Raw genomic sequence first — 22779 nt, forward strand, 5'->3', positions numbered from 1 at the left:
TTGTAATGTTGTTTTTGTTTTCCTTTGCACTATTAATGTGATATATAATGTACCCTGGGAAATATTTTTTTAACAAGAGGTCACTTGAATAAGTAAATATATTTGTTATTGACACAGGAGCTGGAAAATACAAACCACCCAGCGGTACATTTGAGCGTATTATCCTAACAAATCAGTGGTCTGAGTTGCCACATAAGGTACAAACAAAAGGCCTATCAGACAAGAATGCTTTGGTCTGAAGACTATCCAAAGATATCCCACAGCCCAGTAATACCAGCAGGTAAAAAAGGAAACTGATGCTAAAGTAACTAACCAATTACAGAGTAAGATAAAGGATTAGTCCTCGGCTCATCTGCAAATGGGATCAGTGCTGATTAGTGGGCTTTAGGATGACGTAGAGGAACTGGATTCTACAATCATACAGCTCGTCAGCCGGCAACCCCCTTTTGCAGGGAAGGGAACCATCAGCAAAAGCCACGTAGCACACCAGCTGGTCCATTTGGGTGGATTTATGAGAAATTCCAGAGGAAGAGGCCTCTGGTTGTCAACATTATGGACTCTCTTAAATTGTGGATGATCAGAATGGGTATGAAAGGGGGAATCCTTGCTACAGTACATTCTGCAGCCATACTTGATGACGGATTACTAAACTAAGCTTCTGGACTACAGTTTAAGGTCTTCAAGAATTTCAACAAGGAAAAGAAAACACATCAAATCGTACAGTAACAGGCAATCATACTGAAGAAGAATCCCTGTGAATATATCATTGTGACTCATTAGACACCAAAAACAAAATGGCTTTGATGCCTATGAAATTTGACTTGGCCAAACGGGTCAAGCTTGCCCAAGGACTGTGGCTCCTGTACTGGCTCTCTGTCATGGCTGGAATCCTCATCTTCAGCATGGGGATCTTCTTCAAGATCGAGCTGCGCAAGAGAAGCGAGATTATGGATAACAATGAGAGTCATTTCGTGCCCAACCTGCTCATTCTGGTGGGACTTGTGGCCTGTGGTGTCAACGCTTTTGGGGGCAAAGTGTGCCATGACTCCCTTGACACAGTCAAGTTCACCAAGTGGAAACATCTATTGAAGATCTACATGTGTGGATGTGTGGTTTTCTGCATCGCCCTCTTTGTCACGGCTTTGCTGTGTTTCTTGATGCAGATCTCTCTGCACTTCGCCCTGGCCGAAGGCCTGAAGAATGGAATGAAGTACTACAAAGACACAGACACGCCAGGACGATGCTTCATGAAGAGAACACTGGATATGACCCAGATTGAGTTCCGTTGCTGCGGAAACAACAACTACAAGGATTGGTTCGAGATCCAGTGGATTAGCAATCGCTACCTGGACTTCAGCAATGACGATGTTAAAGAGTGAGTACTGATCTTTTTTTCCTAAAAAGCAATAAGTATCAGTAGAAACGTATATAAGAGATGGCGAGGGATCTAAGTGGAAGAGATTCTGGATGATTTTTATGCAACTTCTTGTGATGTAACTTTTTTTCAATGATGAAAAAATGTTAACAGTTACTATAGATGTAGGTAAATTCAAAAGGTACAGGCATTAAACATATATGTCCAAGTATTAGGATAAAGTTATCAAGTCTTATGTTCAGTGGGATTTGGGGAAGTTGTATCTTGTTTAAGGCAGCTAAGCGGATAGAGATCAGCTGATGTATATATTATTCTCCTCTTCAAGAAGCGCAACCCAGAAGGCGCTCTATTGTGCAATAATGTATACAATAACCAAGATAAAAGATAACACAAAAGTTCTAACGGAGACCTCTCAAAGCAGAACCCCTGAAAACTGTAATGCTGAATGCAAGAGGAATCAAATTTAAGGGTTTGTTTTGAGAGATTCCAAAGTAGATAATTGGCTGGTGGGTTTTATAAAAAGGAAATGGGTAAAGGGGGCAAACGGATCCATGGATTAGATAATCTGTCATGATCCTATTCCAAAGTCCTTTAAAGCTTACTCTCCACACCAATAATAACAGTGTACAATCTATTACCTCCCATGGAGTTTGCCCCCAATGTTGGCCTCCAAAGGGGCTATCACCGTTTAGGTGATAAATTATCCCAAGGAGGTTCACAAATCTAATTTAAAAAGTGTTCTTGTTTTTATCATCAGATTGGAGTTCTAATCTTTGTCCAGTAATCTCAAAGTTAATGTAAAGATACAACTTTGTTTCTAAGCCTGTCACTCCTGAAATATTAAATGCCACACCCAAGAATATGCCAGAGAGTTCTCAATCTTTTTTTTGGAATTTCTTAGCCGTATCCAGAGCAACGTGGAAGGCAAATACTTGATGGAAAGCGTTCCTTTCAGCTGCTGCAACCCTGGCTCCCCTCGCCCCTGCATCCAACATCACCTGACCAACAACTCCGCTCACTACAGCTATGACCACCACACTGAGGACCTAAACATCTGGACCAGAGGTTGCCGTGAAGCCCTGGTGTCCTACTATGGAGGCACGATGAACAGTATTGGTGCTTTTGTGCTGCTGTTCATTATTTTGGAGGTGGGTATGGGAGAGGAACTGGAATCTTAAGTTGAACACAGCTAACTCGTGACCTTTGACTTAGTCTCTAGATTACACTCTTGGTGGGTAAAGAGTGTTTTGCTAGATTCTAAAGAGAGATTATAAGGTCAGTTGGTGCGTAAAGAGTAATATAAATAGGTCTGAAAGAATCAGATTAATTAACTGCTTAATTGATTTAATTAACACTTTGTGTTGATGACATGACATGGTATAACTGATAAACATTTAACACGTGGGAAGTTGACAAATAACGTGAATTTGGCATCTTCACATATTAAACTTTTCCTCTTACAGAACTTGTCTACATTACTAGTTACTACTACAAAATATATTAAACTATACAGTAATGCATACACAATTGAGTAGATGGGAACAGCAAACCTTCAATATGAACTGTTAAGGATCCGCTATGCTACAAGTACGCAAGTTCTTCGCCTAGTGGTTAAAAGAAATTCGAAATACATGATGGTATACTGTTAGCGGACATCCCGACCTCGCACACACTGCTGGGAGCAGCATTTAGATGAATATGTAAATATGTGCTGTGTGCTTTCCTCTCAATAACAAAATAAACACACAACAAAAATAACAGCAATGAGAAAACGGCAGTTAAGAAAGCATCTGATCATAGTGATGTAGACATGTTTGCACAAGCTCTGAAAATCAGCTCTCCAAGTCAAGTCACATCACTTTTATTTATAGCACTTCATACAATAGATTGCTTTAAATCAAGCAGCTTTAAAGTATTAAACATGGGGAAAAAAGTGTTGATTTACATAATCGCCAAGGACCACTGGTAGTATGAAGGTCTTTACCAGTCTGAGCCAACTTTTCCGAAATGTTTGCTTTGGCAAGCTGTTTCGAACTCCCGAAAACTCCAAACGAACTTCGTTTTGGTCTGATTTGTGCTAAATGACTACACACCAGTTCATTCTTCAATTTTGCTTGAAGTACATCGGGGCCTTTCGTGATTGCGTAATGTGACGTGACACCAAATGTACAAAAATAATTAGTTCAAGAGGGTTAACCTTAGCTTGAACTGCTGTCCTAGAATCTTGGTGCCAAACTGAATATTTCCTGGAAAAGTAGAGCTCAAGGATAAAAACATCAGAAGCACACAACAATGATACTGCTTTGAGCATGTGTGAAACTTTCTAGAGATTCATTAACCTGAAATTTTGTCGCAGGCTGTGGTGACTGTCGGTTTGCAGTACCTGACTACTTCACTAGAAACCCTGGCAGACCCAGAGAATCCTGAGAGCGAAAGCGAGGGATGGCTGCTGGAACATAGTGTAAAGGAGACACTTTCTAGCATCATGACGAAGATCACGTCCCTGTGTAAAGGCAACCAGGTACAGGAGGAAGAGGCAGAAGCAGCTCCGACATAAAGCTGAGAGCCACGCCCATGTCGCATCATGTCCGTAGCCACTCCCACTTTTGGGAGAAGGAATGCATGAAAGGTTGATTAAAATGTTCTCTCTTAAAAATATAGGTGTATATGCATACAGATAGGATCAATACACCTGCAATTTGACGAGATTCCAACTGAAATGTGAATGTACACACTACACTGTAAATACAAACGAAATATAAATGAACAAGTTTATTTTATATTTTAAATATATCTGTAAATGTCCTGATATTATCATCTGACCATTTCTCATATTCCAACCAAACAAGCCTCACTGTCCACGTTCGTTTGTAGAAGTATCAAGTTTGACCCTTATATTTCCAGTTTATTTAATGGTTGAGCGGATGTTTAACCCGACAGCCTCACACATGCGATAGCATATATTTCAACCTATAATATATTTTTCATCCTAAAGCCATTGTGTGCTATGAAATCAGAAATGACCTCTCTTGAAGGGGTCACATGGCAGCTTTTATCCGGCAGCTGAGGAAAAAGCATTCCGTCACCTCTCAGGATTTAAAGGGATGGAAACAGTGGCACACCTTGCTGTTTACACAACGCTGCCTTTAACAGGCCTTAGGTTGTCTGACAATCTTCAAAAGCATGTTGATGGTGATCTACTGGAGAGAACTCTGTAACAATGGGGAAACTCACGTTCGCCATTAATGTGTGTAGTTCTCGGGTTAAATATCTGCCTCACTAGTTGAAGAGATGTGAAAACAGGCTTTCTGCCTCAACTTGCACCATTTCAGAGCTCTGCTGAGCATACAGCTATGGGACAGTTACAGAAGTTGTCAAGAGTAACAAATGTAAAAGATTCTAGTCGATTGTGTGTGATTTAAGTCAGACAACCCAATCAGTTGTATTCTTTTTCATATAATTTCTGTGAATTTTTCATTTTCACATATACCTTTCTGTACATTTGACTTTGCAGTAATGTCAGTTTTTGTGGATCATGTAGGTAACTCCGTTTGTGAGATAAATATATTTAATGAGACTCAGCATTATTCTGTGGTATTTTTTTTTTTTGCAAAATGCAGTATATACTACAGCTTGTTCCTAATGCACACCTACCTCTGAACAGATAATAATAATTCATTACATTTATATAGCGCTTTTCTGGGTCCGCAAAGCGCTTCACATATGGAAGGGGGGAATCTCCTCAACCTCCACCATGTGACTCTTTGCTTCTGTTTAACTTTAGGCTTTAAAATACTTAAAGACTTAAATATGAAGGGTGAATGTGGGGTGAGGTAAGTGGCTGTAGAGCTGGTCACAGGTAAGAGATGTTTGGACGGTTGAATCCCAGCGGGACACAGCTTTACCTGATTGGATGAAGGGAATTCTCTAAATGGGACTTTTGTCCTGCTCAGAACAGCTGAACACCCATCCTCAGAATACCTTTAAGCAAAAAACATGGATGGGAATTTTTTAGATTAAAATATAAATATGTTTAAAGGGATACTTCAGGATTTAGCATTAAGCTTTGTATTAGTAGAAAACCTGTAGTATTTTCGAATTACCATGCTTTCCACCCTCATATCCCCCTGAGACGAGAGATTTATGTATTTTTTGTCTGGAAAAAATCCTCCGATGATGCAAAAATCGTCATTTTGCGTCATCGGAGGATTTTCTGGCCAGAGGCTAAAAACTACAGCCAGTAGATGGCGTTGTTCCGTATGTGTTCAACCCATAGAGGGTGGGATCTCACTCACAGAATGTACACAATATCAGCCGTCTTTCTTTGGAAGCTAAGCTAGCAGGCTCTTGTTCTGTGGAGAAAGCTGAATAGTAGGAGAAAGTTGAGTAAGTACCATCCTCCTTTTCCTGGACTTGTCCGGCCGTCGAGATCGTTCAAAATGTCCGGGATTCGGTTTTTGCGTTCTGCGGTCGCCATTCATTGTTTACATGCACATGCACCTTTTGTTTCAATCTAACTGAATTCATTCCGATTGGTGAATTTGAATGTAGTGTTTACATGAACGCTAAACAAGTGATCGGTTGATGTGCGTTTTACCATTGCTAAGAAAATTCCCGCTCCTCCGTGAGAGATGCGAGACCCGGCGCGTCTCAGTAATCACGCCACCGGCCTCGCGCCGTTCTCCCGCGGCCGTCAGCCTCGTCCTGCTCGCCACAGTAAACATGATGAATGGCGACTGTAGAACGCAAAAGCCGAATCCCGGACATTTTGAACGATCTCTAAATCCCTCGCAAACTCATCACGTAGGCTAGCTTTGTTGTTTTCAACTGCGCACTCTTACCGGTCGGCGTGGCCTCCTAAGGCAGCGAAGCAAGTGCATTCTGGGAGTTGTTGTCTTTCATCCACATAAGCCAAAAATACATTTTCTGGCTTTTCTCAGTCTAGAAAGCTCCAAATTCAAAAATTTCTTCACATTTCTTCTACTTAAATGACCTATTTTAAATACACATTCATCTTCCCAGAGGTGAAGTATCCCTTTAAAGGAAAGTGTACGGTTTAAAAACATTGTTTTAAAATGGTTTCTGATTAAGTATTGTACGTCACACTACTGAGACTGCTTTTCAATTACCCCTTTACATATGTTATTTAAAAAATGTATGCCAAAATTTTACTAAACAATAGACCTGTAGTCAGTTCAGAGGCTAAAAAGTAATTATAATTGACAAAAGCACCAAAACGGCATAAATTAACTTGAAAATGTATCTCTTCACCTCTTAGCTGCTTTACTTTCACTGTTGATGTGGTCCACAATGAAACAACTTTCAATTAACACTGCTCTAGAATAGATATATTGGTGAATGTCACAAAACATATCAAGAACGCGCCATAATCAATATCCAAATCAAAAGGCATAATTTCGTTTGCCTCAATAAATGCCTAATTACTGCTTGTTAATAGTTAGTAAGGTAGTTGATAAATTTAGGCATCGGTAGGATTCAGGGATGTAGAATAAGGTCATGCAGAAAAAGGCATTAATATGTGCTTTATAAGTACTAAATGACATCTAGAAAATATACCAGTAATACGCATGCTTATAAGCAACTAGTTAATAGTGAGAATTGGACCTTAAAATAAAGTCTTACCCATTTTATTTAAAATGGCCTACCTGTTTTTGCACTTGGACTTTTTTTTTACTGAGATACAAATACTCCATGCAAATCAATCTATCCATCCAGAAGTTATGGGCTTAATTGTCATTAAAAAAGTATTAAAGTTCATATTAATTTAATACCAATTAAGTTAATAACAATTTCATATTAAGCTAAGTAAAATGGAGATTAAGAAGGGTTACAATTCTAACTTTGCATACAGGTATGCGCTAAACAGAATATCTGTCATCTGGTATTTTCTCCGGGCCTGAAGTCCATAAACGGTGAAGGCTGGATAAAAGCCGTTAATCAGCTTTCTGGAGCAGCTTACCTTCTCAGGTGAAGCTCCGGCCATAACACACAAACGCAATTGTCATTACAAGTAGGCAGAAAAGAAATGTTATAATTGGGAAAGTTAAGGTTTTAGGCTTTAGAGCTGCATACATGAAATTTACCTTTGGCTGCTGCTTAATTGCGTTTTATTTTCGTTCACGTTGTGTAGTCAGGGAAGTTCTTGTGCTATCGGAAATGTCCTACTTACTTACCACTTTAAGTCGTGATTACCAGCTCGTCACACAAGTACTTTGTTGTCGGAAAGATCGGGAATCATGGAGGACGCAAGGTTTATTCTTGCCTATTTTCTGGGAAAAACATATTAAAGCCAAAATGATATTTAGCGTCCCATTCCCTTAATATAAACATTCACTGTGTTATCTAGATATTACAAGGCTATTTTCGCTGTGAATAAAAGATAAAATATGCTTCAAATTATCATTTTTGTCGTCGGTAGGTTTTTAATGGTGATGGTAATTTTCAGTTCCTCTCTGATTCCATATGAGGGCGCTCACAGGACGAGTGCAGAATTAATGGAGGTCTATGGCGCTATACCAATAAAAATCCACTTTTCTCAGGATATAATTTTTTGTCTAGTAATTTGAATGTTGTATTCGAAAGGAGATGCAAATAAATTACACATTGCTGGGTGTTTTTTTTTGAGTCACTTATTTGCTTTAAAAAGTCTTTTAAAGTGTCAATGACGTCATACACATGTACGACCAGAGATACTGCTTTACGGCAATCCTTCAGTCACTTTGATGCTTTTGTGCTCTGCACTTTCTTTTCTCTCGAGGCATCGACAACACAGCTGACACAGGGAAATACACGTGCTAGACTTGTTTTTGTTTTGTTTGTTTGTGGTCCCGCTTTGGATGCCACGATGCCATCAAGCGGGATCTCTGGTCGTAATCAGTCCTTCACTGACCAATCAGCGTTCATTAGCAGAATGCTAGCGTGTTGTGGGCAACAACAACTCAACCTGTAAGAAATCGAAAGGACATAAGTACTCGTTCATTCAACTTTCGACCTAAAACCCATGTTGAACTTGCAAAATCTACCATCAGATCTGAGATTTCTCAACGGCAATCGGATGAAAGAGACTAATTTATCTGTCTAGCCCCATTGACTCCCATTCATTTTGCACTCATGGCGATCGCCCCCAGTGGAACTCTGGTGGAACTACAACCAAAATTTGGTACAACAGGGCTTAATAGGGAGTGGGAAGGCTCTCCGTAGACGGGCTCTGATCATACTCATAGTCAGAATGTGAGTCTGATACAGCTTCATAGGGCTTTTATTATGGGGCGTGTCTCAACCGAACCAGAAAAAAAAAACCCTCTGCACTCAATTGGATAGACCTACAACCAATCAGAGCAACGGAGTACATGACGCATGTTCTTCATTCATATTTTCAACCAACAAAATGTTGCGGCTCTCTGTTCCTCTTTTAAAATGAATGCGCTGTCGATATCTTCTATAACAGACGCGATGGCGGAATCTACACATGATGTTTCATAAACAAAGTTCGGGAGGAGCACGTTAAAATAATCAATCCAATATCAACTTGTCATCAAACAATACCATGTCTAACGTTACCCTATCTATCAGCATGAGGAAGCATATTCACTCTGTCAACTTACCTAACACTCCTTGACAGTTTTTCAGCATCCCTCCACCACCCCGAATCCTCACTCTTGTCTTGGCTTGTTCTCTCACAACCAGGAATACGGGGGGGACTATGGCTACCGAGCCCACAGCCCTCTCCTCGGACAGCACGTCACATACGCATTTATTCTATCTGACTTATTTGTGTGAACTCGTTAAATCTCACATACGCATTTATTCTATCTGACTTATTTGTAAGTGTGAACTCGTGAAACCATTCTCCAGCGGCAGTCATATTTGTTGTAAACTAATTCAACCCAACCGCTCTTTGATGACTTGGGTGATTACGTAACCGCAGATCATCTGTCCATCATCGATTAAAGCCCGCCCTGGCAATTTGATTGGCTCGGCCTTCTGGGAGCCGAGCATAATTACTCCTCAATGGATCGAGTCCAGACCGAACTTCCCGACCAAAAAATGTTGTGGGCGGGGTTCGGGCTGGCACCCAGGCTAACATAAGGTAAAACATGAGATTTGAAATGTTTCCAAATTCCACAAGAATATTGCTCTGTGCCAAAAGGCCTATTCACCCAGGGAACTAGGCTACAGTAAAAAGAACTAGTTTCAATAATCGTTCTACTGCGATCATGTCGAAAAGATTGTATTTTCGAGTTGAACGAACATGAACACCACCACAAATTCGTAAATACAAGTGGGAAGCTCAGGATTTTCTGTAAGCCTTAATTTTTACGAGTTGGGGGAGTGTCAGTGAGAAACGTGGTGGAGTAATATTATGTATTTAGCGGTCAACATTGTCAGGCTTTTTTTATTTAGGCCTACAACAAAATAAGCTAATTCCCTGCACAAAATATCATAGCATTTTAATATATGTAACGATACATTTTAAAGTTTTTTGAAGGGAAGGACTACACGCCTGCGCACATATTCATACACGCATACAGACTGAACTCATAATACACATGTGCACGCCATCAGCGTTTTTTGAAGTTTGCGCAAAAATAATAATTTTCTGTTAAAACGGTTGAGTTAGCGGCCCATAAGTTAATAACTAATGATCGTTGCGACTGAAGTGAATCAATCAAACTAATTTTAGTTGGACAATAACTTTATTCTTGTGCTGCTGTAAAGCCAAAACAATCTCTGTTACTTTAATTTCCTATTATCAATGTGCCGCTTTGGAACAGTCTACATTGTTAAAAGCGCTATATAAATGAAGATGACTTGACAAGTTAATAAAACATGTTAAAAAGCAAAACACACCTGATGCACATTCTTCATTTTCTATAAGTAGGTTTAAAAACCTTGTAGTTAATTAAGAGAAGGTACGCCGCCATTTTGCTCCGACAAAAGTTACTTGAACACTCCTGACGTAATAACCACGACTTCTCAACTTGTAAATACGAACTTCCCAGGAGGAGTTGTGGTGCGTTTGTCACAATCACATTAGTTTGGACTCGTTATGTTTTGTCTGTCATCACCTGCCTTCGTCACTCATTTGTTGTCACGGACACTAACGTTAAATCACTCAGCTGTGCAATCATCAGTCACCACCATCATTAACACCTGTATGTTCAGGTCTGCTTCAGTTCAGTGTCCGCCCGGTATTGTCTATGTTCCGTGTGTTGCTAATCCGTTTGCCTTTCTGTTGTTAATAACCCTTTGTATTGGATATTACGTCTTCCTCATCTGTCTGCCAGCACCCACCCGTGACAGCGTTCAAGTCCTCCTGGGAATTTCGTACTTATACGAGGTGGGAACTAAGTCGTGTTTACTACAGCAGCTGCGTTCAAGTGACTTTAGTCGGAGCAAGATGGCGGTGTACTTTCTCTTAATTAATTACACAAAAATACAGCAAGATTTTTAAACTCTAGTTCTAAAAAATGAAGAACAAAGAAATGTGCATCAGGTGTGATTTGCTTTTTTATGTTTTTAATTAATTTAGAAGCCACTGCAAACTTCGTTACATATTATATTAGGCTATAATGCCATCATATTCTGTGAAGGCAATTAGTTTAATGCGCTGTAAATAGAAAAGCCTGACAACACTTTGATACTTTTCAGTATTGCGGTATTCCGCTACTTTTCTCACTGACACGGCCCCAACTTGAAAAGATCGACGATTAAAGAAAACCCAGAGCTTCCCACTCGTATTTACGACATTGTGGTGGTGTTCATGTGCGTTCAACTCGTAAATACGATCTTTACGAGATGATTTGAAAGCACCATAATTCTAGAGTCCACACCAAAGCTTTAATGACACAGTGGAACGATGTAATTGGAATCACTTTCAGAAAGATTTTTCCAGTTGATGAAGGATAAAAACATTGACAGCAAATCAGAATTCACCCGACTTTGAAGTCAGTGGTTCCCTATTTCGATGTATATCCATGAACAACAACAAAAAAAAAGTTGGGCGGGACGTGATTGAGGGCGGATCAAAATATAATGACATGCACAGATGATTCATTTATAATGGCCTGGTTTCACAGAAAGGGCTTAGATTAAACCTTAGTTCAATTAGGATGTTTAAGTAGCTTTTATAAGTGTGCCTTAGAAAACATTACTGGTTTACATCTTGAGACAAAACAAAAGCATTGACATATTTTAAGATTTATCAGTCCAAGTTGCTTTCAGTTAAAACCGCTCAAACATGCATTTTAGTCTGGGACTAGACTTAAGCCTTGTCTGTGAAACCGAGGGAATAAATACTGCAATATTCTATGAAAAATAAATTACACTGCCAACCAGGTTTTAGCTGTTAATTCTGATTTCATGGTGACTTTAAAGAGCTCAAATTTAAACTGCAGCACACACTTATAATAAACACTGTTACTGTGGAGGCTAATATAGTTATCGCTATTGGCATGAACAGGCCTTAAGAACATCCTTTACCCAAACAAAAATATCAGAGAGTCATTATAACTGACATTATAATAATCAGAATAAACTACTGCACCACCAAATCATATAATGCAATAGTCCACTTGTAGGGTATCCTATTTGATTTTATTTTTAAATTGACGGTCATCAAAACCTGGACTAATAAGACTCTGCAAGTCTAAATAGTCAGAGCTTGAACTCTAATCCTCTTTATTGCAGCGTTCCTGGATAAACAAAGATTTGGACAGAACTAGAGCACAGCTGAGAAGAGCTGTAACCAGTTAAATGGGTCACACACACTTGTCTGCATCAGGCCACTAAGCCTAACACTGTACCTGCGCTGGAACATGCAGAACAAGAGCTTCACAACACAAACATATTGATGGTGCATCAGCTCATTCATCAATGCATTTTATGGATCTCTTCAACACACAACACAGAGCTTTTTTTCTTTATTTCATTAATGTTTTACAATATAGTACAATGTACCCATTTATACAAGAATTCACAAATATTAACAAGTCAGTTTGTGATGTAATACACTGCTGCAGCCACTGGAAGTGTCTCAGGAAATCTGCTCACCGCATTAGAACCAGGCGTTTCATCTGAAGTGCGCGAGGCATGAAAACTTGTATCTGAAAGAAGCATCGTGTGTTTTAATGTGCGTCTGCGTCGCTGAGAAATAAAACTTTCGATTTGGACTAAATCCTCAGGCCAAGGCCACTATAAAGAATGAGCAAAGTCTAAAGGAGACCAAAGCAGAAACTGAATTAAGGATATGCAATTCTGCATCCATTACTGCTGAAAAATGGTGCAGCAGTGTAAAGAAAGAAAATGTCCAAAATCACAACAACACACGTCAAAATCATGTTTCAGAGTGGAATTGCATGATTCCATAGATCAAGGTCGAATACAACAAACACCCGCGAGAAACACATAAATAACACGCTTCACGAAAGAAACAGAAACAAACAGTCTTGTAAAAACGGACCACCTTAGAAATCCATCATATTAGAAACATACCAACTAAACACCTGTACGTAAAAAACTCACTCACGCAAACATACGCAACCCAGACGGACAGAAAGCAGGCATTCAGAGGACATACTCATGTGCTCCCGGGTCTTCCTGGCGTTGGCTTGTGTTGGATGAACATCGCTGAGCACATTAATTAGGTGGCCTTAACAAATGTATTGCAGCATTTGAGATGACGGGGCAGAGAAGGTGCTCTGTGCCCTACAGGTGGCGCTATCCCTGCATGGGCGTTGAGGGACATTTGTGCTTACTTGAAGGGCAGCACCACCGTTCAATTCCCAAGCGATAAGAGAACTGTCTTGCGAAACCTATATATTTGTAACCAAAATACCTGGAAAATAATTTAATATTACTTGGAGAAGAAATTAAATAGCATACCTATGACGAATATCTGTGTTGCGAAGGAACCCTTATTGTTAAGGTTCAATACCTTGGCTATGTGTCTCTTTAAATATGTATTTATATCATATTTAAAAGAAAAAAGGGAGCGAAAACCTATTCCCCCCCCAAAAAAACAGTCATGCATTCATCCACTGTCAGACAGGGGTGGAGGAAGAGCAAGAGGCCTTGGTGACGCCTTGGCAACCTCTAGCCCTGTGCGTTAAGGGTGGGCGCAAGTGTACGAACACGTCATGTGACTTCACAGGTGCTGCCAGTCGATGCCCACCAGAGTCTGATTGGCCTCCTGGGCGTGGCCGATCTCCTCTGTGATGCTGTGCTGGCGCCACAGCTTCTGGATCTTTCTGTAGCGCTCTTGGCACAAGTGTAATGGGTTTCCCCGTCTAAGAGAGACCAAACACAACACTTGATCTCACACAACTGTTAGAAATAACCATGTGTGAAACATCAGGAGAAGAGATGTACCTTAGCCCTTGGTCTGTTTCCCCATAGTCGTCCAGGTATGGGGGAGCATAAAAACAGCCCTTAGTTTTGCCAGCCAGGAACAGGACCTGACTTTCCCGCACCCTGACACACAAACATATACAAATGAAACCCTGCTGACAGATACCATGTAAAAAGCCACAAGGTTGAGAGTTAAAGTGATCTGACCATGGGCATAAATGACCAAAATCCACGCAAATCCTACTATACTAATAAAGTTTTAAAGCCCATGTTGCAGGTTTTTTTATTTTTTCAAAATTAATATAACCGTGTATGAAAATACCATATGAAAAGTAAATGCATGATTAAAAATTGTTTTGCAAGACATAAGGGCACACATTTAATAGAAAACGTGACAGTTTCCTTGACCGTGTTGAAAACCGTTTTTTTTCACCATCGCGTCATATGACGTCACATGATGGAGTCGTTTGCCGGCTCTGCGTTCGCTCAGTGCGGAGTAGGTTGGTATTCAGTTGGAGCGGTCATGATTCAGTGTGTTTTCGGTGCTTATTGTATTTCAATTAATCATCGTCGTGGGAAATGATTGTGAATTATGGCCTGTCAGGACACCGAGTCCACAGGTTTCCGAATAAGAAAAAGGATGGTGCGATCTTCCGTGCCTGTAATGAACTGCGTTTTGTGCAGGGTAAGAGACGGGACTTCACTTCTGCTTCTGCTTTGAATAACGCGATAGTGTGTAGCGTTCACTATAGACCGAATGATTATAATCCCGGTGATATGTGCACACTGTCCCGGCTCCTTCATCGGGTCGCCCAGTGACGGTCCGCCGTCAGCATGTGGTTCGGCCGCCAGTGGGAAACATGACGCTCACGGATCCGTCAGAGATCACTTATTGTACATCTGTTTTACAAAATGTGCCTTGTCATAATTTAATTCATTAACATATCCTACATAAACTTGTAATGTAATGCATTTATGTGTTTGTTATTAGTCCGACACTTATTATTATTATACATATAATATATTATGTTCTATAATTCATTTTCAATCTGTACAAACCGACTTTAATGTTTGTGTTGGCTGTTTCTACATATAAAGTTTTTATACAGTAAGACAGTTGTGATTGTGATCATTTTTTTTATTCATCGTCACCAAATGGGTCAATTTAAAGCCTTTATAAAGTCCCTCTTCCTCTGGAAACTGTCTCCTAATGGCTGACACACACAACACATGCAGGTAAGGGTCTAAATACTAGCTTTGCTATTGCCTGATACATGATGATAATAATCTGTACAGTATTGTGATCTGAGCATAGTGTTGTACATATCGTTGGCTAACGTGAATACATCTATAAGCTAACACTGTTCTCTCGCCCTGTTCTCCTCACACCACCACTCACCGTTGTTCTGTCTAACCCTGGCCTGTCCTGCTCACTTGGCTTCATATCAGGCTCATAATTATATGATATCATCATATATATCAATTCTATGAATTATATATATCATACGAGTAAACATTTAGGCTACAATTCCCCCAGCTTTCCGAGCTGTCATTGCGATCCATTGCTTTCCTATTGTTTACTTTGACCTCTCTCCCTCACGTTACGTCGCTTCCGGTTCGGCGGTTTTCAAATGCGGAAGTAAAATTTTCTCACAAAAACGACTCCAGAAGCCTAAATAGCGTTTTATAAGTATATGTTTATATTTAAATCTAGTTCCTACATTATTTTTCTATACATTGGCTTACTGGGTACTCTAACCTGCAACATGGGCTTTAAATAAAGATATTTTTCTGAAACAAACTCATCTCTTCATTACAGAAGGCCTTTATTAACCCCCGCAGAGCCGTGTGGATCACTTTTATAATGGATAGATGCACTTTTATCATGGATAGATGCACTTTTATCATGGATAGATGCACTTTTATAATGGATAGATGCACTTTTATCATGGATAGATGCACTTTTATCATGGATAGATGCACTTTTATCATGGATAGATGCACTTTTATCATGGATAGATGCACGTTTATGGACTTCAAAACAGAAACGGCCATTCACTGCCATTATAAAGCTTGGAAGAGTCAGGACATTTTTTAATATAACTCCGATTGTATTCTTCTGAAAGAAGTATGTCATTACACCTAGGATGGCTTGAGTTAATCATGGGCTAATTTTCATTTTTGGATCTTCTAGTGTGTGATCCTCAATCGTTTAGTGTATGATGGCCAGTTTTTCTCTGTAACTAGTTACAAACGTCGACAAGTGAATGGCGCAATGTTTTAAAATCTGCTCCGATTTTAAAAGTCCTGTAGTGTATTCCAGCCTTAAGGCAACTAATTCCCTACACTATGCATCATACACTACACTAAGTCATGTGACTCCTAGCACTCTGTGTGGTCTCTTCTCACATAATAATAATAATAAATGCACATTCAGTCAGTTAATATTGCAAAACAAACCTCAGGATCCCGAAGCAAAAGGCTTATCAAATAATAACTGTATCTTATTCATTAAATAATTTGCCCATTAAATTGACAGGTTTTAATCGACATCCTTGCACAAACCTGAGGAAGATGCCAACACCGGCTCCGCAGGCGAAAGTGTGTGCGGTGCACGCGCCCACGTCCTCTCCTTCCAGCTCGGTCTGACAGCAGTAACTCTGAGAGCACAGCATGGACCCACACACCAGACACAGAGTAGGAGCGCGAGACTTATCGCCTCCAGATTTAGGACACCTAGACGCCGCCAGGATCAACAGAAGATCAATTATTTGACTTATGGAATCAGGAATCCGTAGAGAACCGGCAGCTCTTAGTTATCAATCTCCTTTGATTTCTAAGACACATGACTCACGTGAAGCTGGAGGCCTGGTTAATCAGAGCACTGTAGTCGCACGGCAGCTCTATGAGATGATTGGACTCTCTGGGAAACCTAGAGCGGGATACGGAAGAATGAAACAGGTGAGCACTTGAATGTCATCTGCAGTGAACTTTAAAGTGTCGAGGTGCAGGACACACCTGATGAGAGCCGAGCTGCTCTGAAGACCCTGTAGGACACCTGGGTGAGAGCACCATCTGCAGAGCACAACCAACAGTTATCACACCATCATTCATTCAAGACACAGCACACATCTGGACAATATGCCACAGTTTCCAGAGGTGTTGATCTAGATATTGACAGTTACCCCTGCAGGAGAGTTTCCATGAGCTCCTGATTGCTGTAGTAGAGCTGTAAGAGGTTGGAGGGCAGACACAGGTATCCACACAGAGCCTCCCATTCCCCCACACCTAGAGCTGAAAACACAGCCATCATTAGAAATGGCACAAGGGCAGCGAGTAAAAGCAGCATCTGTGTGTAATGTCAAACGCTGTGCGAGTCGTCTACCGTGTATCTCAGGTGGTGCTGGAGCTCCATTAAGATAGTGGAAGAACAGAGCGGTTGCCCTGAGATAAGGCAGGATTCCAGCTTTCACACAGTGCCACAGATGCCAGCCTGAGCTCACCTCACGCAAGCCACTGAAACACACACACACATATTCATATTAGGGTCGTGCAAAGCTAGTAGGGTGACATTTTGCAATCAACAATCTCGGACAGTGACTACATTTACATGCACCCTCATAAAGCGATTATAATTTGATTTAGGCAATATTGCGATGAAACTGACAACCATTAGAGTAGTAAAACGTGGCGTATGCTGAATTTAATCACAATAAACAGGCACGTGAACACTTAAATCGCATCTATTCCACTCTGATCAAAGTGTGCTCGTGGATTTCTGGGGTGTTGAAGAAACGGAGTTCATGTTGACTGTTGCACATCATGAATATAATACAGTATATCAATTTAAATGGAGACATTTTAGGCAAAATGACTGAGGAATTTATAAAAGTCAGTATATGACCATAAACTAAACCAAACCCTAATCCTAACCCTACAGTAAGTACATGTAGTTTGTTAATATTACTCAGTACTTAAATGTATACTTGCAGTGTAACAAAGACACCTTAAAATAACGTGTAACCCAAATGTATTTATGATATAAAACCAAGTCAATAGGCAGGTTTAATATGGGGGTATTATTGTTGCAATATTCCAAATAAATAGATTAATATTCACAAATACATGTAAAGAGATTCACAAAAATTTATCGAATTCACAAATAAATAGATTAAGATCCACAAATAAATGTAAAGAGTTTCACAAAAAAAAAAAAATACACAAATAAATAAAATGAGATTTGCAAATAAATAAAATATTTACAAATGTTTTATTATTTTACAAACACAACTCTGCCTGGCATTTATTTGTGAACCGCTTTCTGTGCATTTGTAAATCGCTGCACACATTTGTGAATCGGTTCCTGTGCATTTGTGAATCCCCTCACGCATTTGTGGATTTTGAAACACTTCTAGCGTTGACGTGCAGACAGATCTACAAATAAGTAGACTCCACCCACCGCCTACTCAAGCCAATCAGATAACGGCCACATCGAGCTGGCCAATCGTAGCACGTTCTCGCTTCAACCAATCACGTTTGGCTTTACACTCGGGGCGGGAACTGATTCTTGCATCCTTGAAAGGAGCAGTAGTAGCGCTGAACTGTTTGTGTGGTAAAAACACTGTTTTCAAAAGATTGTTGGAGTTTATATTATATTTCCCTTTATATTTCCATCAGGATACACTCAGAGAATTATGATAATCAGAGATCCCGAGCATCATGAACAGTCTCTACACCGGCAAGAGGCGCGACACAGCGCGTCAAAAGCAAATAGGCACTATCTATTCACTGCTGCCGTAGCAGTTTCAAATAATGTAAAACTAGCATGTTTGAAACGTTAACACATATTCTCTATGTGACGTCTGCTTAGCTGCAGACATGTCTGCATGATCGTACTCTTACGGCTCTGATCGTAGCCTACTTATTGACTAGTGCTGTTTACTTGAAAAATCATATTTCGTGATAGTGTCCTGGACGCGGGGCATTCATTGATAGTAAACGGATCCCCGCACTTCTAGATAGATAGAAGATAGATTAGATTAGAAGATAGATAGATTCTTCTAGACAGATAGCCTCGCACGGGGTAGACACGATGCAAGAAATTACAGGACATACGATTTTGCCTTTTAAAGCACAATTGCGGTGACAAATAGCAATAGGACATAAATAAATGTCATGTAGAATACCAAATATGAGCCCAAATGACCCCCCAATATGGAACGGTACGAGCCTCAGCATCAGCGTGTAGTAGCAAATAAAAATCTTGCAATGCAAATTAAAAACTCGTGTAGCTATTTATGGGTTGAACCCAGTTAGTCAGCTACTTGATGCTTTTCTGTTCTATCTTGAATAACGTGACGCGTCCATAATGCGCTGTTCCCGAGATGTAAAGGGCTGTTGCTCTGGCTTTTTTCAAGGCTCATACAAATTGTGGCTTGGCTTGGCAAGCAGTCTAATGGTGTAATTCTAACAAAATCCAAATTTTAAACATATTTTATGGGCCTTTACGAGTACTTTTTGAAATGCAGATGAATGATGAATGAGCACAGAGCAAGATCGCCCAGTGTAAAGCCAAACGTGATTGGTTGAAGCGAGAACGTGCTACGATTGGCCAGCTCGATGTGGCCGTTATCTGATTGGCTTGAGTAGGCGGTGGGTGGAGTCTACTAATTTGTAGATCTGTCTGCACGTCAACGCTAGAAGTGTTTCAAAATCCACAAATGCGTGAGGGGATTCACAAATGCACAGGAACCGATTCACAAATGTGTGCAGCGATTTACAAATGCACAGAAAGCGGTTCACAAATAAATGCCAGGCAGAGTTGTGTTTGTAAAATAATAAAACATTTGTAAATATTTTATTTATTTGCAAATCTCATTTTATTTATTTGTGTATTTTATATTTTTTTGTGAAACTCTTTACATTTATTTGTGGATCTTAATCTATTTATTTGTGAATTCGATAAATTTTTGTGAATCTCTTTACATTTATTTGTGAATATTAATCTATTTATTTGGAATATTGCAACAATAATACCCCCATAGTTTAACGGTGTGTGTGCTTTCACCTGCTCAGGTGTGTCCTGAGAGTGTTGTAGAGCATACACACTCGCTCTTCCTCCTCCCTCTCCGCTCCTCCACTCTCCTGCTCCATCCGCATCTCCTCTGATGGCACACACGAGTCCACAAACATGAATATCCGTCCCAAAACACTCAAAATCACCTATGCAGTCTCTCTGGTCATGTTGCTGCTTGTGAGGGGAAATGTGAGGTTCTCACCTGGTACGGAGGTCAGAAGGATCTGGACTATGTGAGCAACAGTGACAAGGTGCAAGAAGTGCAGTTGAGCAGTGTCCTCGCTAAGCCCTGAGGAATCCAGACAGTGAACCACTGGATAGGACAGCACCAAGCTCACCTGTCACACACACAACCTGGGGTCAAAGGTCATTCTGAAACAACTGACTGAGTATGAATAGGAACCTTTACACAGACTTTGTTTAGAGGTGTGAACAGGATATGTGGTAAAATGCTACAGATTGGTCAACTTGAGTTATTAAATTAATAAGAGAATGTATAAGGTTAGGGCACTGTGCAGTCAGACGCTTATGTGAATAGCAGATGTAGGAGCAAACTGGTCGTTTGCCTACCAGCAAGTGGAACATGTCTATATCCAGAATGCATGGCGTATTCTCCACCCGAGGGTCAGGAACAAGGGCTGAAGAAGCACAGATGTTCAAATGAATGCAGTGAGGGGTTGTCACTCACTTCTCATTATATTGGACATGCCAAAACAAACACTTGTGGTTAGAGAGTGTTACATGTATTGGTTACCTGCTAAGAGCCTGATAAAGTGATTCTGTACAGTGCTATGAGAGGAGGCTGTCCAGCAGGCGGAGCCAAAGCGGGTCAGAGAACTCAAACAGTCGTCCTGCATGCACAAAACATTTGGGTTATCAAAGACAACTCAAGAGTAAAGATTTAAGAGCCCACTCGGATAGGACTAACTATTAACATATTCATTACATGTTCAAATAACAAGCTTGCATAAGGGGTTTGATCACCTGTCTGCATGGTAAACTTCCAAACAAAGGCTTTTCTTCATCCACCAGCAATCTCTCTGTGTGAGAATGAAATAATCTAATTTACTTTTCAAATTACTTTTAGCCTTCATAAAAGCACTTAGAAATTGTCATACATTTTTTGCATTCCTGGGTCTGGTGGAATTTAATCAGCAACTTGCACAAACATTTCTCAGTTTTAAATGTTGCTACTTTTACACTTTTTATTGCTAAAAAAAATATTGCTAAATTACTATTATTTTTCTTAATTTTCATAAATTTTATTTTAATAGATATCATATATGAAATTTATAAGAACATGTAATTTGAGAATTACCAGTATTAACATCGAAATCAATGGACTTATAGTCCTTTGAAATTACAAATCATGACTTCTCAAAAACAGCCCACATTTATGAAAGCGACATTACATTCACTTTATAACAATAACAAAACAACATCAATTACTCTGAACTGTTTCCAAAAAAATATTAATTTTACTTGCAGAAACCTGCAAATGAAAAAGATTATTTTCATGCTGCAATAGTACTTCTCAACAAAATTCCTCAAAAGTATGAGATATGGGAAAGTTTGGCATAATACCCTGCCTAGAATTTTACCATAGTAAATTTTACAACAGTATTTTAGAGAAAAATGTAACTCGACGATGTATAGCTCGTAGAAAACAGTCTGCATGTCAAAAAATTATTTTGATTATGGAAAAATCTTTTCAAAAATAATTTAATAAAAAAATAAAATGATGTGTAAATAAAAGATGGTTCACTTGCAAAAAAAAAAAAAAATTCTAAAAATCCTATAAATATATTAGACTGACTGACCTATGGACTGAATGGTGTAGGCACAGCTGCCCCAGCACATGATTGGCACGCGGGGGTCCTGCTCATTTGGGTGCACTTTAAGACCCACTTTATATGTGGCTGTCCCAAACGTGGTCAACATCTCCTTTATGGTGCTTGAGTATGGGTTGCTGACAGATAGAAACATGCTTTGTTAGTGTGGTGTCTTTTGTTTGACTTTTAACAAGTAAAACTTTTGAGCTTGTATAAGTGACTGGTAGTGAAATGTGGTTTTACTTTGGAGTGTGGTCCAGTTTGAAGCCATCAGGTGGAGGACAGCTATTAACACCATCTGTCTCATCAACACCTTCAGCACCTGCAGACACAAATTGATCATTTGGTTGCCTGTTTAGCCACTGACTCAATGAACAGCGAGGCCATTGTGAGGATTGGTGTTACTCACTGTTGGCCTTGCTCTTCCTGTGAGCAGAGATCAGGGCTTTCATCTGCTGAGAGGTGATGTTCAGCCACTGGCTCAGATCAGGCTGCTCAGAGCTGAAACAAACACAAACACTCAATCAAACCCATCTGATGCCTTATATTTTGACAGAAAAGGATATAAATCATGAAATAAAGATGTAGTCATTTTAGAAAAATGTTGGTGAAATTTTGCACACAAAAAAAAAAAAAATCCATTGTCTATTGCCAAAAAGTGTGGCGATGTATGAGGCACACATCTTGCACAAAGTCAATTTTAAAACCAAGAAGCTTTTTGTTGGTCAACGCAGCAAATCCGAATGAACTAGAACCGGTTGTGAATCTGCTTGAGAAAATCTTTCATGCTCATGCAAAATTCCTGATTGCCTAAATTCGCGAAAATTCGCCAAACAGCGAATCCGTTGTTTGTGACCGCATGTCTTAAGCTTCACAAGGACGATGGAGTATTGAAGGATTCTTTGTATTTCGGTTCAAAGTTTTAATGTAAACGATTGTAATTACCTCGACAAACTATACATCATTAAAAAGATCTAAGACTCAAGCTTCAGTTTTTGACATCTATTTTATTATAAAAATCTTACAGTGGCAGTTAGGTCTTAATTTGTGTCAGGAGTTATGAAAATGAAAAGAGTAACCTTTAAAGGGTTAGCTCACGTGAGCAGCGTCGGCCAATAATGAGCCAG

The 22779-nt window shown here is 39.8% G+C and overlaps 2 protein-coding genes across 3 annotated transcripts in view; one reads left to right on the forward strand and one right to left on the reverse strand.

Annotated features, from left to right (window-relative positions):
• The first annotated feature begins 448 nt into the window (after nt 1-448).
• Nucleotides 449-4957, forward strand: prph2b (peripherin 2b (retinal degeneration, slow)). Its single transcript, XM_081350568.1, has 3 exons — nt 449-1375; nt 2277-2523; nt 3732-4957. Exons 1-3 carry the CDS (start codon nt 795-797, stop codon nt 3930-3932), a joined length of 1029 nt encoding a protein of 342 aa, XP_081206694.1. The 5' UTR covers nt 449-794; the 3' UTR covers nt 3933-4957.
• A 7346-nt stretch (nt 4958-12303) lies between these two features.
• The window catches only part of ubr2 (ubiquitin protein ligase E3 component n-recognin 2), a 44185-nt gene continuing 33709 nt past the window's right edge, over nt 12304-22779 (reverse strand). For both annotated transcript variants that reach the window (XM_081350241.1, XM_081350242.1), the window contains exons 33-47: nt 22062-22153; nt 21896-21974; nt 21641-21789; nt 20805-20860; nt 20575-20671; nt 20391-20458; nt 20023-20158; nt 19812-19908; nt 17130-17260; nt 16930-17038; nt 16763-16819; nt 16599-16676; nt 16310-16480; nt 13766-13867; nt 12304-13683 (exon numbers count right to left, since the gene is read on the reverse strand). In XM_081350241.1, coding sequence (XP_081206367.1) covers nt 13542-13683; nt 13766-13867; nt 16310-16480; nt 16599-16676; nt 16763-16819; nt 16930-17038; nt 17130-17260; nt 19812-19908; nt 20023-20158; nt 20391-20458; nt 20575-20671; nt 20805-20860; nt 21641-21789; nt 21896-21974; nt 22062-22153 — 1564 coding nt within the window. In that variant the 3' untranslated portion in view covers nt 12304-13541. The remainder of the gene's footprint in view (nt 13684-13765; nt 13868-16309; nt 16481-16598; nt 16677-16762; nt 16820-16929; nt 17039-17129; nt 17261-19811; nt 19909-20022; nt 20159-20390; nt 20459-20574; nt 20672-20804; nt 20861-21640; nt 21790-21895; nt 21975-22061; nt 22154-22779) is intronic.

This window comes from Scardinius erythrophthalmus (assembly GCF_964197995.2).
Source record: "Scardinius erythrophthalmus genome assembly, chromosome: 21".
NCBI classification, from domain to species: Eukaryota; Metazoa; Chordata; class Actinopteri; order Cypriniformes; family Leuciscidae; genus Scardinius; species Scardinius erythrophthalmus.

Excerpts from the sequence above, each read along its gene's own strand:
- prph2b (XM_081350568.1), top strand. The coding sequence starts at position 795 with ATGGCTTTGATGCCTATGAAATTTGACTTGGCCAAACGGGTCAAGCTT. Across the intron at positions 1,376-2,276 it reads AGCAATGACGATGTTAAAGA|CCGTATCCAGAGCAACGTGG; the intron begins GTGAGTACTGAT and ends GGAATTTCTTAG. Across the intron at positions 2,524-3,731 it reads TGCTGTTCATTATTTTGGAG|GCTGTGGTGACTGTCGGTTT; the intron begins GTGGGTATGGGA and ends ATTTTGTCGCAG.